The sequence below is a fragment of the Euprymna scolopes genome, chromosome 34 (assembly GCF_053919585.1).
Source record: "Euprymna scolopes isolate OS-2025 chromosome 34, ASM5391958v1, whole genome shotgun sequence".
NCBI lineage: Eukaryota > Metazoa > Mollusca > Cephalopoda > Sepiida > Sepiolidae > Euprymna > Euprymna scolopes.
In genome coordinates this window covers 24,094,874-24,113,527 of record NC_136515.1, presented here as the reverse complement: position 1 = coordinate 24,113,527, position 18,654 = coordinate 24,094,874, and the positions used below count along the sequence as shown (strand labels likewise).

At 32.8% G+C, this 18,654-nt stretch overlaps 1 protein-coding gene across 3 annotated transcripts in view; it reads right to left on the bottom strand.

Moving 5' to 3' along the window:
- Positions 1 to 18,654, bottom strand: part of LOC145259134 (proton channel OtopLc-like) — a 391,597-nt gene that overhangs the window by 162,273 nt on the left and 210,670 nt on the right. For all 3 annotated transcript variants that reach the window (XM_080116814.1, XM_080116816.1, XM_080116815.1), the window contains exon 2: positions 8,809 to 9,203. In XM_080116814.1, coding sequence (XP_079972940.1) covers positions 8,809 to 9,203 — 395 coding nt within the window. The remainder of the gene's footprint in view (positions 1 to 8,808; positions 9,204 to 18,654) is intronic.

Genomic DNA, 18,654 nt, shown 5'->3' with positions numbered 1-18,654 from the left:
TATTATGGCGCTCAGTAGTTCTTGTTCAGCAATATTCTTCTCAAGTGTGCTTGAATAATGGCTTGCTGCCTATATATATGTATGTATGTATGTATGTATGTATGTATGTATGTATGTATGTATGTGTGTGTGTGTGTGTGTGTGTGTGTGTAAATACACAAGTGTCCTTCCAAAAGTAAGGCTTCTTATTTTTTAACTAAAAAAACTAAAACTTTGAAAAGTTACGAAGACGGGAGTGGTACCATTAAAACGAGCGACCTTTTGTACTCCATTTTTCTATTCTAAATGCAATGTCTCGGTTGTAAAAGTCCGAAGCACGTTTTGTCACTCACATCTTTGTCGTTACTCTGAAATTGATGAACCCGGTCTCATAACTGTGTTGACATCAGCTACATCAGCGTCGATGATGTGTTGATCGGTTCAATTTTTTCTGCATGATCAAATTCAATGACGCATCTCTGCTTCTTACGCATGTCCATGGCAGAAGATCGCTTTCTAAAAGTCTCACACCGTCAATATCTGCAACGAAGAGATGAAACTTTCAGGCTATGAATGCATAAGTTCAGTCATCATAACAATGCAATTTTCAACACATTCTGGCGGAATAAAAAAATAGGAGGTATTACTTTTTGAACAACCCTCGTATATGCACATACATATACATTAGCCACCCAGAGAAAGACTGTTTCGCTGCTTTTCAATGCGGCTAGACTAGTAACTACCTCAAGCCAGGATTGAAACTCGACCGTTTAGGCAACAGTCAGCGCTTCTAATCATTACGCTATTTGTCTGCTGCTAAGACAGGTCGCGAAATTACAATAATTGCAGCAAATTCCATCATACATCCTAATTTATGGCTAATTTATCGGCTTAGCTTTGGCACAATACACACACACACACACACACACACACACACACACACACACACACACGCGCAAACGCACTTATACAAATACACAACATTTTGATCGTAGCCCATAGGAACATTCCACAGTTTTTTTTTGTTTTTTTTTACAAAGGTGTAACAACTTATCGAGGTCCGGAAGTCACTCAAGGATAAAGGTTAATGAGTGTAAGATGGTCGATGAGACAACAGCATAATGATTGGTAGTGGTAGAACGTGGGTACAATTTGATTATTTAAGAGGGCGACTCATGTATGGCCGTTTTTATTTACTTGTCTAACTTGGTAAATGGAGCCTACCTTCTTTGCAGCAGACTTGGCGGTATATTATATGTATTTGCTTTAATTCATGTAACCTGTGAATGTTGAAACAAGTAGTTTGAAATTTGGACTCACATGAAGGGTGCCGTTTGTCATAATAATCGATGATTGGAAATGTTTATTATATTGTCAGACGGGAGAAGTTTTATTTTTGCAGCATTAAATCTCACCGCCATCTTATGGATCTAAAAATAACAAATCACGGTCCTCAAATTTTGGCGCCTTTTTTTTTTTTTTTTTTTAGTGTACTAATCTTCTTGTAACCACATCCGTATGTCGATATGCATGTAGGCAAGCCAGCAGAGTTTCATCCTATGAGGTATTCGAAAATTTAGTTATGAAAAACATCTGATGTGGTTTTAGAGTACACTACGCTCGGATGACGCGTTAGAGCTTCCGGGTGAAAATGTATATTTCAACATAAGGAGCTCATAGCTGAGAAAATGAGAAAGAGTGAGAAGGGAATGAAAGCGCAGTGTGTGTGTGTGTGTGTGTGTGTGTATGTATGTATGTATGTGAATGAGAGAGAGAGGGAGCGATGAACATGTATGTGTGTGTGTGTATGCGTGCGTGTATGTGTGTGTGCACGTCTGCGTATGTGTGTGTGTGTGTGAATGAGAGAGAGAGAGAAGGAGCGAAGAACATGTGTGTGTGTATATGTGTGTGTACGTCTGCGTATGTGTGTGTGTGTGAATGAGAGAGAGAGAGAGAGAGAGGGAGCGAAGAACATGTGTGTGTGTGTGTGTGTGTGCGTGTGTGTGTGTGCGAATAAAAATAGAGAGAGCGAGTGTGTGCGTGAGAGAGAGGAATAAACCAAGATAAAAAAAAATCTAAATCATGCAATAATCTTTCATAAAAATACGTTAGAATCCTTAGGTTGAACTACTTTATTACAGAGGTGGAATTTCATTAAGACTCCGATATGTTATGAGAATTCTAAATATAAAAAAGATGAAGGAATTTCGTTATGATCTATTTTGAGGGACGGGTTCTATCTGCCTATACTTGCATTTATCCTGAACGGGTTGAGACAACTTCTTCCGAAAAAGACATTTTCTGGGGAATATGCAATTCACAAATGGTTCTTAGTCGCAAGTCTGATCAGAGAAGATGACGACGCTTCATTTTTGCAGTCTTTAAGCAGAGATGTTGGTGTCAAAAATACAGCGCTTGATATCCCCACACGGTCACCCATCTGTTACTGCCAGGCTCGAAGCTGCTTAACTAATCTAACAAAACAACTGATGTGTCAATGTGAATATGCCGTATCTCGTCATAATTCAACGTGATACATCGTGTTTGGTTATCTACCAATGCATCAAGTTATACACAAGATCAGGTAAGGTTTTAAAATTCCCACGAACTAACAGAAGTGCATTTTATCCTACAAAAATTGTTTGAACAGCTTCGTCGGCATTCACCAGTAGGTATGCCTCAGGCTAATATCAGTAGAGACTAAACCTCGGGAAGATAAACCTCCTATGACTAAACAAAATCATATCTCAGCCGACAGAAGCAAGGTAATTCTCATGCTGTTTGTAGAAGACGTATCTTTTACATATTACGATGGGCACAATAGCAAAGGCGTCACATTTTTTTCACGTTCTTTTCCTTCTTCGCGGTACGTGTTCAAACCTTCCTGCCTACAACCACTTTTCTTTTTTTTTTTTTTTTGCTCAACACACACCTCCAAACATCCGGGCATCCAGGCCAGTATAGTAAAAAACTCACAATCTCAGCAAATGTTACTTCGATGTCTCCAGCTGTGCGCGCCACTCGTTTCGTCAAGTTAGAAAGTTAAGTCTAAGAGTAAATAATTACCGAGAGAACATTAGTTTCTCTATACTAAGTCCATTATCTCCAAATAAAACCTTAAAGAAAACTCAGTGAGCGTCTTCATTAGTCTTTCTTCATGTAAAAAAAAAAATCATCTTAGTTAAACAGACAATACAATCGACGATGTATGCATAAAGAACGCCCGCATGTATAAACACATGTATGTATAAACACCCGCATCTATAAACACATGCACGGATACATCCGCTCATGTATGTATAAAGCTTTGTATTTTATTATCGAAAATATTGACCGGCATGAACAACGCACGCGCCATCTGTCAGCATCAGGCAGTAGATAGGCATAATGTAGAATATTTAATGACCAGAAACATTTAAAGAGATGTCAACGATCAACATAATTTCGGGATGATCGTTATTTTTATTGTCAGTGCTCGACTGAGCCCCAATATCCGGTTCCCCTTTCTGTAAAACATTCACAGCAAAAACTCGTCTAGTTACAACCATTGCAAATAATTTCCTTTTCTTCTTCTGTGTACCTTGCGTAACTTCCATAAACTAAATTTCTTTCTAAGAATTACTAATCTATGGAACACAATACAACGTGGCTGCTTCCCATGTAAATATAACATTGTCGTTTTCAAGTCCAATGTTAACAAGCTTTTGGTGAGCTGTGCTCTTAAATAATTGAAGGAGAGTAGAAAATGGACATTGAGTTTACTCGGTAGCCTTGTAACTTTGGTTTCTTTTATTTTGTCCTTTAGGCCTCACATTCAGTGAGCAATATTTCTGACAGAGGGGAAGAATTGCTGTTTTCTTGGTTGGAATTTGTCCTTTTAACACTTAACGTTGGAGGATTGATGAGTGAAGAAGAAAGAATGAGAGTAAGTTAAAAGAAGTAGAAGAAAATTGAGAAAGAGAATATAGAAGAATGAAGGAGAGTAAAGGAAAAGAAGAAAAAGAAGAAAAGAAAGAAGCAGTAGAAATAGAAAAGAAAGCGAGTGAAGAAGAAGGAGAGTGAAAGAAAAGAAGAATAAGAAAGAAAGAGAGTGAAGAAGAAAATAGAAAAAAGCTAGTAAAAAAAGAAAGAAAAGAAAACGTGTGAACAAGAAGAAAGAGGCGTAAAAGAAAAGAATAAAAAGAAGGGAAGGACAAGGAAAAGAAGAAGCAGAAGAAGAAAAGAAAACAAGTGAAAAAGAAGAAAAGAAAGGAAGCGAGTAAAGAATAAAGAAAGGCGAGTAAAGAAAAAAGAAAAGAAAAAGAAGAAACTAATAGAGAGTCAAAGAATACAGATACGATCAGCTTGGAATGTATGAAAAAAAGCCAACTATTTTAGCTGCTAATTGTATTGAGTTGAATTTCTTGAACTCTTCTTTTAAGACTTTGATTCCAAAAAGCTTATACAAAAATTCCTACCACATTTCTTTATCTGTTAAGGAATCACTGATGCTCTTGGCGTCCAATCTCCCGTCATACCGGAACCGCAACCAAAAGTAGAGTCTTCAGACGGTGGTTTCTTTATCTCGTCACAATTGACTGCTGCGATTACATTTAGATTGATCGTTAAATACAAGATGAGAAGTTATAGATAAAGTTGCGTTTATCAAAAACAATTTTAACAATCATATAGATACTAGATGAATACCCGTCACAGGATGGCTAAAATGATTTCCCCTGAAACAGAAGAGTTTTGCATAACTTTTATGTCACCTTACGAGAAGTAAAATAACGATAAAAATGTACTAAACCTTATATCTAGAATTCTTGTTATATACAATTATATGACTACGAGAACAATAACTGCCCTAGAGTGATACTATCGACGTCCCTCAACCCCAGAAAAAATTGTCAGGAAGTAAAAAAGAGAACAAACTATATAAGCAAAGAAAAAAGTTGATCAGCATATGCTGAGTTTTCACACACACATCATTTTTTTCCAAATGTGAGAGATTATATAATTATTTCCACAGTCAAACAACGTCGCAGCCTACAAGAGCCATGGCAGCCAACTTTTTGCTGTCATGGTTCCTGTAAGCTGCGACATTGTTTCGCTGTGGAAATAATTATATACATATGTTTTTATTTTTATTTCGATACTTTTTGTGAACAAGAACGGAGGACTGCTTGAAAAATGAAAAAATATTAAATAAAAAACATCATTTTCATGCTTCAAAAACCCTCATAACCTCGAAATCATATATATATATATATATATATATATATATATATATATATATATATATATATATATATATATATCCCAAACCTCTGGCCTTGATGGAGGAGAGACTAAAACTTGCTGCTATGGTTTCAAATGATTTGAAATAACAGCAAGAGGAGACTTGATTCCAAATATTTCTCATATGTTACATCTCCCCTCTTTTGAAAATAGAGTACGATTATGACTATCGCCTGTATCAAATAATCCTTATACACTGTGAAATTTATTTTATGTATGAAAATCAAAGAGGGGAGATATAACATACGAGGAATATTTGGAATCAAGTTTCTCTTTGCTGTCATTTCAGATCATTTTAAACCATAGCAGCAAGTTTTAGACTCCCTTCAATTAAGGCCAGAGGTTTTGGGGAAATATAAGATAATTTGTAATTCATATGTAAAACTAGGAAAACGAATGACTACGATTGAAATATTGGTAAAGGCGCAGTATCTTTCCACGCTCAAAAAATCCTTTAAAATTACCACTATTATAAGTTTTCGAGGGTGCTGAAAACAAAAATAGCGTTTAAAATTCTAGGAAAGGAGTAGTTTTTAACATATGAAAAAAAATTATAATTCCATAAAAAATGGGGCTCTTTTCTACATTAATTTAATGTAAAATGAACACCCACTTTATAGCCACGTTTTGTTATATTTTAGGGGTGGTGTTTATTTTGGTAATTTGGGCCTGGTACACCAACACAAAACGTACCTTCAAAAATTGTTTTCTATAGGTTGTCGGGTGTGCTGAAAACGAATATCGCATTTAAATTTTCCGCAAATAAGTTTTTTTGCCAGGTATTAAGCAATGTGAGTCTTTATTTTATAAGTGGTGGCTATTGTTGAATGCACTAGCGCGGATATTTTTGCTTAATACTCGGAAAAATACTTATTTTCAAAAAATTTGCATGCGATATTAATTTTCAGCACACTCGAAAACCTATAGAAAAAAAAAATTTCTAGGTAGGTTTCGTGTCTACCAGGACACAATAAACATCATCCCTTAAAAACTAACTGACCCACCTAAAAAGGTGGCCATAAAGTAGGTGCTCATCTTATGTGAAATTGATATAGAGCATCAGAGGAAAAAATAAAGTTTATAAGTAAAAAATTTTGCTATTTAGCGCATATATTGAAAAACTAAAAGTTTGGATTAAAGCCTAAATGCTAAAAATATTTATGAATTCTTATGAACTTTATTTTGCTAAAAACATTTATGACTTCTTATGAACTTTATTTTGCTAAAAACATTTATGACTTCTCATGAACTTTATTTTGCTAAAAATATTTATGACTTCTTATGAACTTTATTTTGCTAAAAATATTTATGACTTCTTATGAACTTTATTTTGCTAAAAATATTTATGAATTCTTATGAACTTTATTTTGCTAAAACATTTATGACTTCTTATGAACTTTATTTTGCTAAAAATATTTATGAATTCTTATGAACTTTATTTTGCTAAAAATATTTATGACTACTTATGAACTTTATTTTGCTAAAAATATTTATGACTTCTTATGAACTTTATTTTGCTAAAAATATTTATGACTCCTTATGAACTTTATTTTGCTAAAAACATTTATGACTTCTTATGAACTTTATTTTGCTAAAAACATTTATGACTTCTTATGAACTTTATTTTGCTAAAAATATTTATGACTTCTTATGAACTTTATTTTGCTAAAAATATTTATGACTTCTTATGAACTTTATTTTGCTAAAAATATTTATGAATTCTTATGAACTTTATTTTGCTAAAAATGTTTATGACTTCTTATGAACTTTATTTTGCTAAAAATATTTATGACTTCTTATGAACTTTATTTTGCTAAAAATATTTATGACTTCTAATGAACTTTATTTTGCTAAAAATATTTATGACTTCTTATGAACTTTATTTTGCTAAAAACATTTATGACTTCTTATGAACTTTATTTTGCTAAAAATATTTATGAATTCTTATGAACTTTATTTTGCTAAAAGTATTTATGACTTCTTATGAACTTTATTTTGCTAAAAATATTTATGACTTCTTATGAACTTTATTTTGCTAAAAATATTTATGACTTCTTATGAACTTTATTTTGCTAAAAATATTTATGAATTCTTATGAACTTTATTTTGCTAAAAATATTTCCTCTGATGGTGAGGTGAAACATCTGTTGAAAATCTATGACTAAAACGTAGAAATTTTGTATCCCTTGTTGAATAAGAAATTTCTCATAAATCTTTTAATTTACTGAATTTAACTCTAAATTTTCACACACACACACACATATATATATATATATATGATCAGCTAGAAACACGCATGTTTATTGATAACTTTTATACACGTATATATATATATATATATATATATATATATATATATATATATATATATTCCAATGGACGAATTTTTCGTCTGTAAAGATCTTAGGTATTAATAGATATAGATCGAAACACTGTCATGCAACTGTAGAGAAGCTTGTACGTGTCTGTATGAATAAATATTAACATAAATAGCACTCTTACTTATTGATCATTATTATATAAATCCGGTGAATATATTCTTAACCTGGATTAATATATATATATATATATATATATATATATATATATATATATATATATATATATATTGAAAAAAAAGGTATCATCAAGTAAAAATTGAAAAAGAAAGGTATCATCAAGTAAAAGAAACTCGATTTGAAAAATCATCGAACAAACAGATAAACTGCTTTAGAGCACACTTTTAAATGCAAAAGCAAACAAAAAAAAATATTTTTATTTTTTCTAATTAATTTTTGGATTTAAAAATTCCTCGTCAGTGAAAAGAGATCTTGAGTCTTTTTTTAAAATCTTTTCTTTTCCTCGGAAATTAAAACTAAAAAGTCCATCCTCATGTCTGTTATCGAGGTCGCGTTAGTTGGTATTTAACATAGAATTATTTAGTTTTCTTTCTTTCTTTAATATAAAGCTAAAAAGGCGCGCGGTCGCTAAATATGAAATTGAAAAAAAAAAAAAAAAAAAAAAAGGTATCAGCTAATAAAAGCATCTTGAATTAGAAAATTAAAGAATAACAAAAAAATTAAAGAATAACAAAAAAATTAAAGAATAACAAAAAAATTAAAGAATAACAAAAAAAACACGATCCACAAAATTCAAGAACTTTTTTCTCTGACAAAGGGATTTTAAAATCCGAATTTAATTAAAAAGAAACAAAAAATAAAATTCTTTTCTTCGCATATAAAAGTGTGTTCTAAGCAGTTTATTTGTTTATTCTTATATATATATATATATATATATATATATATATATATATATATATATATATATATATATATATATATATATATATATATATATATATATATATATATATATAAATTAAATTTCATAAAATCTGGCCAGAGAGTGCCGGATCACCTACGAGATTTCGAAAATTTAACGAAACCTGCCAAATGATTAACTTATTTTTTAAAAACGTTTTATCGCAAGATGTCGTCATCTGAAGCGACGCCATTTCCGTTTCCTGTTGTGTTAGTACAAATTGCATTCGATTGAATATTCGTGACTAACCTGAATCACCATTGGGAGCATCGCGTCTTTCATCTTCATCTTCTGAGCCGACGATCAGAGCTTCTGTGAGACCCGTGGACGGATCATAACGTAATACCGTATTGTTTTTCGGTAAAGAGTGTACGACTTTTTTTTTCACGAGGGACGACCGGCTTCCAATGCCGGTTGCTGAAACGCTCGTCATATTATCCGAACCAACGTCACTTCCATTTCCGATTTCGGTCGGCGTGCTTCCGGTACTTGCTGCATTCTTAGGACTTGATTCATTGTTTGGCATCAAACCTGAAGAGCTGTGTTTAAGTATTCCGTGCGGCAACTCCATCGACCAAGATCCGTTTCCAAGTTGGTTGTGTGAATCGTGTCGTCCCGGAACCTGATTAGCAGCAGGGACCCAACTACAAAAGAGAAAGAGAAAGAAAAAAAAAAGAGATTAAACAAAATGTTGGAAAATCGACTAAAATGCTTATGAAATAATATGTAAAAGTAAGCAAAGTGGTTAATCATAGCCGAGGGTAACCAGAAGGCTCCCTTTTCATTGGCCGAAATATCCCCCCCCCCAAAAAAAGAAAAAAATCGCAACCCCTTTCCCAGTATTACTCCATTTACCCTTGACATCATCCCATAATGTTGAGTATTTAAGCAAGAGGGAATCATATCATTTTTGAATCCTTGATATAACTTAACCGAGGATTGAACCTTAGCCTATTCGCGAGCCTATGATTCAATCCTCTACTAACTCCTACAGCAGAATATGGTATTCTGGTGACGAATTCTAGTTAATCCTAGTCAGATCGGCTCAGTTTTTCCCAGAAAAGGTGGAACGGACAGACAAAGAGGAATATAATATACACATTGAGGTTTTTATATTCAGAGACAAAACAAAAGACACAGACAAGTGCATTGCAGTGCTTGCATTATCTGATATTTTAATGGGGATTAGTTCTAGTTGTTTGTATTTTGGAATTATGGTTGACGATGTTGGATCAGCATTATTTATAGCGAACGGGATGAAAGTGGAACGATGAATACAAAGTAAACATTTTTTGGTTATCCGGTATATTTCTCGAAGAATTTAATTGTTGCACTACTTCCGCCATTTTCTAGGTGATAGATTATTAAAGAGCGGAAATGGGGAGATAAATCAGTTAACCAAGTGAATGACGGATGGTCAAAATATGGAACCTGATTTTTATCTTTTAATTAAAATAATACTCGATAATTTTTTCTAATTTTTTGTGATGATATTTATTTTTGCATGATACGTAAATGTATCGAATAGTTTTGGAATGCAATTTTCACTTGTGTCTTATGGTTAATAAGCACTAAAGAGAAGCAAATTCGGTCTTGTATGAAAATAAATAGCTGTATTTTAAAAATGGATTATCCTGCATGTTTCCCTGAAGCATTTTATTGTTGCATTATTTCCAGTATTTTCTAGACAGTGAAAACTGATTTGGTGTCTGACGAAACGTTTCATTTTCCATAGTATGTTCCATAGTATTTTAATTAAAAGATAAAAATCAATTTCCATATTTTGACGATCCGTCATTAACTTGGTTAAATGGAAGACTGATTTATCTCCCCATGTTTTACGCTTGTTTCCGCTCTTTAATAATGGCGAATCGGCAAAATACGAAAACTAATTTTTATTTTTAATTAAAAATGTACTCAATAATTTTTCCTAATTTTTGGTGTAGATATTTTTACGTTGATTTATCAAAGAATTTTTACGTTAATTTATTTGGAACTGCGGTTTTCTCATGCACCCTCTCGTGTATAAGCACCACGTTTTTTTTTCCTTTTTTTTTCTTATTTCACTGGCCTGTTACACTTAAAGTTAAACTAAAATTTTTATCACTATACGCGTAGATCGAATGGACGCATCTTGAGAAAATCTTTTTATTTCTTTCCTATTTTGCTTTCTCAGTCAAAATCAATTTAGAGAAGCATAAAATATTTATTGAGTGATTTTCTTTTTTGGCTTTTAATTAGAAAAAATAATCATATGCGTGTGTGTGTGTGTGTGTGTGTGTGTGTGTGTGTGTGGAGTAGAAGTGGCGAAATCAATTTTTTGAGTGGTCTGCAGCAGGGCTAAAATGTAAGGTGTGGTTTTGCATGGAATCTTTTAGAATCTTTCGGAATCCCATATAAAGTGCGGATTCATAAAGAAATCATTCGAAAGCTCAAGAAAGGCAAGCACATTGTAATATTAGGAGGTTTTAGCATCGATCATTTTTCTGATCCCCCCTCTTTCGATTTTTGGAAAATATCTAAGATGAATGACATTCTTTTTTACATACGAGTCACCACTTATCAAGACCTGGAGGCCACTCGAGGAGAAGGGTTATAGAGTGTACAGTAGTCAATGAGATAATATTGTAGTAATCGTTAGTAATGGAAATTTGGTAAATTGGATTACTTAAGGGGGGGCGGCTCATCAAGAATTTGTTTATGTTGAACTTGAAGACAACCAAGTTGTAGTCAGCTGGGAAGCAGGCAAATGAAAGAGAGTTACACAGGCGTGCAGTTCTAAGAAAGAAGCAAGAAGCTTTGCATTAGCCTTTTCTATTATTTTATGTCTTTACTTAATATAAAGCTTTAATATACTTATAAAAAGTTAAATGATAGGTTTAACCCCATTTTTTTGCTAATTATCAGAATCTTTCGGAATCATTCAGGATCTTCCATAGTTTTCTAGAATCTCTAGAATCTCGTGGAAAAAATATCGTTAAAAACACGCGCCACGATAAGTTGGAGATAGAGAAGGCTGAATATGAAGAAACAGTTTATACAACGCAATTAAATCTTCCTAGTTTTTATATTATTTTATATTTTATAGAAGTCGCTGTAGACAAGATATGAAGCCACTTGATGTAAGGATCTAAAAAGAATACAAGATCATTAACGTAAAAACGTGGCAATACCTACTGACCTCAGTATTGGAAAGCTATAGGTCGGAGGAATATAGTCGAGAGAGAGAGAGAGAGAGAGAGAGAGAGAGAGAGAGAGAGAGAGAGAGAAGTCTGCAATTATTAAAAACGAAAACTAAAAATAACTCTAGATGTTTAAAACTTGTTCAAAAAAATATTCGGATTAAATTTTACAAGTGACTTTTTTAAAAAAATTAATTTTTGTACACAATAACAAATGTGCAGTACATAAAAAAATGGCGCTCCTTTATTAAACGAAGGAAATTAAAAAATCGAAATATTGAATTTCAAGTAAAACAAATGATAGCTTTGTCATGTCGCAAACAGTAACATACCTAAAAATTACGGAAAACGATAACGTAAAAAATATTATTACAAAAAACAGTTTTCGATAAAGTTTATATGGGGAATAAAATGTGTCAGACATTTTGTATTAAGTTCGTTACGTGACGTAAACAACACAACCTAATTATCTTCCCTATCAACTTATCTCTTTTTTTAGTAAGCGTAATATAGTGATTTCGTTTCATTTAACAAAGTTCTTTTTTCATTAAATTTTATTTTTCCATCTTATAGTTTTCGTAATTTTTGCATGTGTTACTATTTGCGCCATAAAAATTACGTGGGTGTCGTTTGGTTTAGTTGAAATTCAATATTTCGATGCGTTTGTTCAATATAGAAGCACGAAGAATTCTTTGTAAAAACTAAACAATGGTAAGCAAATAGAAACAAGTCATTCTGAATACGAAATCAACTTATCTTTTCAGGTATGGATCTACGATATTTCCTAGCTGAAAGTTATTACTAAATCCGTTTTATTGTTTACTAGAAGATGTATGTATCCGACGTTGCCCGGTGTTAAAGTAACGTTAAATTCTTTTAAAAAATGAAAAGAAACACACAAACACACACACATACATATATATATATATACACTAGAGCTGAGATCGAAACCAAAACCCAAAGACAGTGAGTCAATTACGATTACCATTAGATCAGCTTGTCACGATATTTAAAAAGTGTTTTCAAACCTCGTGAAACAGTTGACAAATACCAATTTTTCAATTTTGACCCATTAGCAGCCCTTTCCCCCCCCCGGATGAAAACCGATTAAAAAGTTTTTCATACGTCTGAATACTCTATATACCAAATTTCAAGTCTGTAAATCCAAAATCGGTTGAGTATTTGAGGATTGTCCTCTAACACACACACACACACACACACACACACACACACACACACACACACACACACACACACACACACACACACACACACACACATTCTGACGTTTATAGATATATACATTTTAGCAATACCGTAATAAGTATTTCAAAATATTTGTGCTGGCGGGCGCAAATCGTTTAAATGATAATAGAAATCAGAGTTTGCTCAAACGACAGTCGAGGTTGCTTGATTAGAGGAAAGTCATCACCATCATCATCATCAACAGCAGCAGCAGCAACGAGGTGATGGTAGCTAAGTGTTTAACGACACGGATTTACCTAAGTGTGCCAAGTTCGAAACCAGTTTATTCCATAGAAACACTTTCACTTGGGATCTTGGCAACCTTCATGTGGCCCTTTTCCGTAAGTACGCGATGCCTTTCTAGAAAGAATTCTAAATAGAAAGACATCGGGGAAACGAATGCCTACTAGAATCATTACGAATTCTGCTCAACAACAACAACCACAGCAACAACAGGCAGCAGCATGTAGTCGTGTCTGTCGTGCTGTAATTGGTCGTAAAACCGGAACTGTGCGATTAATAAACAAAGTTAATGGGAACTGACAAAACTGCTTTATGAACGTGGACAGTTATAGAAATGCGATGTTGGACATAAAAAAAAAGGTCAATTTATGAAAGAAGTCATTTTTTACGAACACGGATTCTTAGGTTCACAGTAAAGATCAAAGGTTTTAAAGGCGGAGTTTTTAGAACTAAAAGAAGAAATAGATAAAAGACAGCAACAGCTTCGCCTCTAAAAGGGAAAAATCCTCCCTAAAAATCCTAATGGGAAACGAAACTAAAAACAAAATGGCGGTGCTTTCTTTACATGACTTTAAAGAGGACGATTTGCCCTATTTTGAGCTGCACTTGTATTCGGTAGGAGGATTTCCATTAACTGAATGTCCCTCCTCTTTTATCATTAAGCCGAGGTAATTTAAGTCTAACGAAAACCAGATGTTACATTGTTGGTTTTGTTTCTTTTTTTAAAATAAATTTTTACTCTGAATATTTTATCGCAAATGAGACCAGGATCGTTACGTTTTGTGATGGAGGACGGAAAACATTCTAATATGGTGTTCACAGGTTGGAAGTGCTTCAGCAATAAACAACAACAAAAAAAAAACGACTTTGAGGAAATCGAAAGACATTTAGATTGATAAGTAGGTATATAAAAGAGGTACTTTATAAAGATTGCGACCATGAAAGAACGTGAGAGAAAAAAAATGTTTATGCGTTGAAGTAGTTTCATGTTTTCGATATACGTTATTAAGAGTACTTGGAAAAATCAACTGTAAAAGTGATATTCTCCCGAAGGTTGGAGGTTCAATTCTCAGTGTAGGTGACGGAAAAATATAATTGCGAATTACATAGGACCTCTATCCAGTCATGGCTGACGGAACAAGAGCATACTACCCCCATGAAGTAAATAAAGGGTTCTGTTCGAAATTTCGTCCAAATTCACAAGTTCGACAAAATAAACCCGAAGAAGGTCGGAGGTTACATCGATCGAAACGTTGTAAAAATAACACTCAAGATGAGGACAGTAGTACAATGAATCCAAATAATATGAATTATGAATTTATATAATTCTTCAATGAGAAATCACTTCGTGTCAGAATTCGAGTTTCTTTTTTAGATAAACACGACATCGGGTGAAATTCGTTGACCATTTTGCTTTTCATATACGCTATTCACATAAAGTAGACACTTTTAAAGTGTTCTCAATTTTAAATGCATAATACTAAATGGATTCTTAATGAAAATGATTCCTCATTTCGTAATATTTAACGAAAACAACAATATAAAAATATCTTATAATACATAATAAGCGTTCTTTCATGGTTGTGATCTTTATAAATTATCAAAGGTAAGACAAATTAGGGTGCTAGTGCACTTACTGATCCGCGCTATTTTTTAAAATCCTATTTCCAAGTTTAATTAAAGTTTTATGATATGATTTTTATTCAATTGTAAGGTTAAAGTACATAATAGGTACAAAACACACTTCCCTCCCCATGTTAAGAATGTTTTTTTAAATAATAACATTATTATTTCAGCACGTATTAATAAGTGCATGAGTACCCGAATTAGTACTAGGTCAAAAGTGGGGATCTTACTCACTGCCCCCCCCCCTCCAAACAAAAACAGAAAAACACGTACGTACAAAAAACACAAACGCATGCACGCACACAGAGAAGTGAAATTGAATTCATATTGGACTTCCCCTTACAAGTAAATCCTGACCAAATATTCAAAATAATATTCGAAGTCCAATGAAGATCCCCTCGACATGACAACGCAAGTGACAACACTAAACTAGATACTCCACCAGACTAGAGGAATTCTTGTCATGGAATCCGGTAAGACGAATAAACCACAAGACATTTATATCATAAAATAGCTAACTGGTCAACTGAAGATTGGAAAATTAATTTTCTTCGCTTCTGTGCTAGCTCAAAGTTTGAGAGATAAATCAGAATCTTGATTGATTACTCGGATATCTATGTACCTCATATAGAGATCAAGTGTTAGTCCTAAGAGAACGCCTCTTCATTTTTTGATACATATTTGATAATTGATGACAAATGCAAAAATCTCTCATATCTTCTCGCCATATATGAAGTTTATGGATGAAAATATGACCATCCTCAGACACGTGTTCCAATTAGATGGTAAGACAGCCGAGACCACTGACGTTCGGGTTTCGAATCTATTATGACACGCTTTCTATGTCTAGCTATACAGATAAGTTTTGAAATGATGACATAGCTATGTGCAATGATTATATTTGAACTGATATATATATATATATATATATATATATATATATATATATATATATGTGTGTGTGTGTGTGTGTGTGTGTGTGTGTGTGTGCATACCAGGTTCCTTCAGCTTTTAAGAGACTATTGATACCCACGAAGGGTTGCCTGCGCGTGGAATTTTTGTGGCAGGAGATGCGTACTTCCCAACCACACTCTCCTGAGTCGACATTGTTAAATACCGGTGGCAAGTGAAGTGTATGTACATAACGACTGGAAACAAAAGCCGAGATAAGCGGAGAGCATATACAGCGCCTTGAATTCCGAAATGGTTACACATTCACTCCTAGCCAGGCTCAACTTTGGTGATCTGACGGGAACCAGTGATTTAACGCGACTGTGTCGTATATATAATAAGAAACATTTTTTTATATATGCATAATACATAATACACACACACATAAATATATAATGCATAATACATATATATAATACATAATACATATACATACATAAACATAGTATATATATATATATATATATATATATTTGTATATATAGATACATATACGTACATACATAATATATATATATATATATTAGTATATATAGATACATATACATAATATATATATTTGTATATATAGATACATATATACATACATACTATATATATTTGTATATATACATACATATACATACACACATACAAACATACATATATAATATCTATCAAAACACCCAATACTAATGATTACTACAATAATATCCCATTGATTACTGTACACGCAATAACCCTTATGCCTGAGTGGCCATCGGGCCTTGATAAGTGGTGACCTACATGTAAAATATATATATATATATATATATATATATATATATATATATTTATATATATATATAAATATATATATATCTACTATTACATAAAAGTCACTGTGCGTGCATGCGTGTGTGTGTATGTGTGCCTTCCTCATAGGTTCCAAAATGGCTGAGCCTATCTTTTGCAAATTTCACACAAAAGTAATTTATATGTCTAGCAGTGTTCTTATGTTTTGTATAGATTTTTATCCGATAAATATCGAAAAAAAAATGACCCTAAAAATAGACATTTTCTTATAGATAAAAAAAGAATATTTAGAGGGTAATATTTTATGGTACACCGACCATAAATATCAGTAAATCAAGGGAGATTCAATTCTCAGCAAATCATTTGTTCTTAAAAATAACGGAACCATTGTCCTCTATAGATATAGGTCAGTGGTAGAGTACTCAATATATAGGTCAGTGGTAGAGTATTCAATATATAGGTCAGTGGTAGAGTATTCAATATATAGGTCAGTGGTAGAGTATTCGAAAACAGATCGAATGATCCCTGTTCAAGCCCGGGTGTATCTTACCATTTTATTTTAATTTTTTCGTATCAATGAGTTCAATTTACGATAAAAAAGATGTACCATTTAAAATCGCTACAAATTATTTCTTCATTTGCATCTTTTAAAATTAAAAATTATTCAGAAGTGATTTTTCCAGAACATTCATCTCAAACCAAAATATCAGCTGACGAGACAGATGGAATTTAATGAACGACACTCATTATTTATTGATTTTTTTTTTTTTTTAGTTTTCTTTGCGAATTAGTCCAACGGGAAAATTATTCCTCGTAGTATATGATATTCTGTAATAATACATATGCAATCTGCATCAATTAAAATATGTTGAAGCGTATTGTAAGACCCGGAAACGCCGGACGTAAAGCTAGTAATATTATATATATATATATATATATATATATATATATATATATATATATATATATATATATATATATATATAATTCTTCTAGATAGTGCTGTTGTCATAACGTTTGTATTCGCTTCGTTTTTCGTTTTTCTTCCTTACTCTTATTTATTTTTACTTTGTCGGTTCACTTCATTTTCGAGAACAGGTTGCACAACAAGATAGAAGTACACACGTGTTAATGATTGCGTAATCTGTATCTTTCATTATGTGGAAATGGCGAACTGTCATTCGCCGCTTGTTAGTCACGTGTTATTTACTCGATATGACCTTTAGTTGTTCTGTAGGCGACCGCATTCACGCATATTTTGTAATTGTCGATGCGTTGTTTAACCACGTGTCACACTTCACCGACTATTCTATGAGAAAACGAAAAAAATATGAAAAAATATTTATTCAGAATGTTTTTTTTTTTTTTTAGATGAGGATTGATAATTTGTACTATTTAGATTTATCCGACTACTGTTCTCACATTGACTTTTATTCGCACAACGTTTTGGTCGATGTAACCTCCGACCTTCTTCAACTGTATATGTGGTGTAGTGGATAAAATACTTTGTAAATTAAATAACAAGTTACACTCTTCTGGACGTTGAAAGTTCAATCCTCTGTGGGGCGACATTCAAAATAAAATTCCGAAATAATTAAGACTTCTCCACGGCCATGACTGACAGAACGCTAGCTTGCTACCCCAGTGGATTAAATAAAGTTTTCCGTTCGAAATTCCGTACAGATTATTAAGCTCTGCAGAAAGATTTCAGAGTTCGACAAGATACACCTGAAGAAGGCCGGGGGTTACATCGATTGAAACGTTGTGCAAATAACACTCAGTTGACGTGATATTGTAAACAAACACAGACGGAATTTTATGAAGGACACTATCAGTTTTTTATTTTTTTATTTTTTTTGCGAATTAATCCACAGGGCAAATTATCCCTTGTAATATATAATAATCAATAGAGGATTGATTTAATAACAATACATAGATAATCTTTATGTTTTTCACATTACATTTGAATTTCTTCATGTTGGTACGATCGGGGAAACAGAACAATAAGGGAATTCCAAATACAAGCGGACCAAGGATAGAAGCTATTAGTGTAGAAAATATTCTGATATTTGCG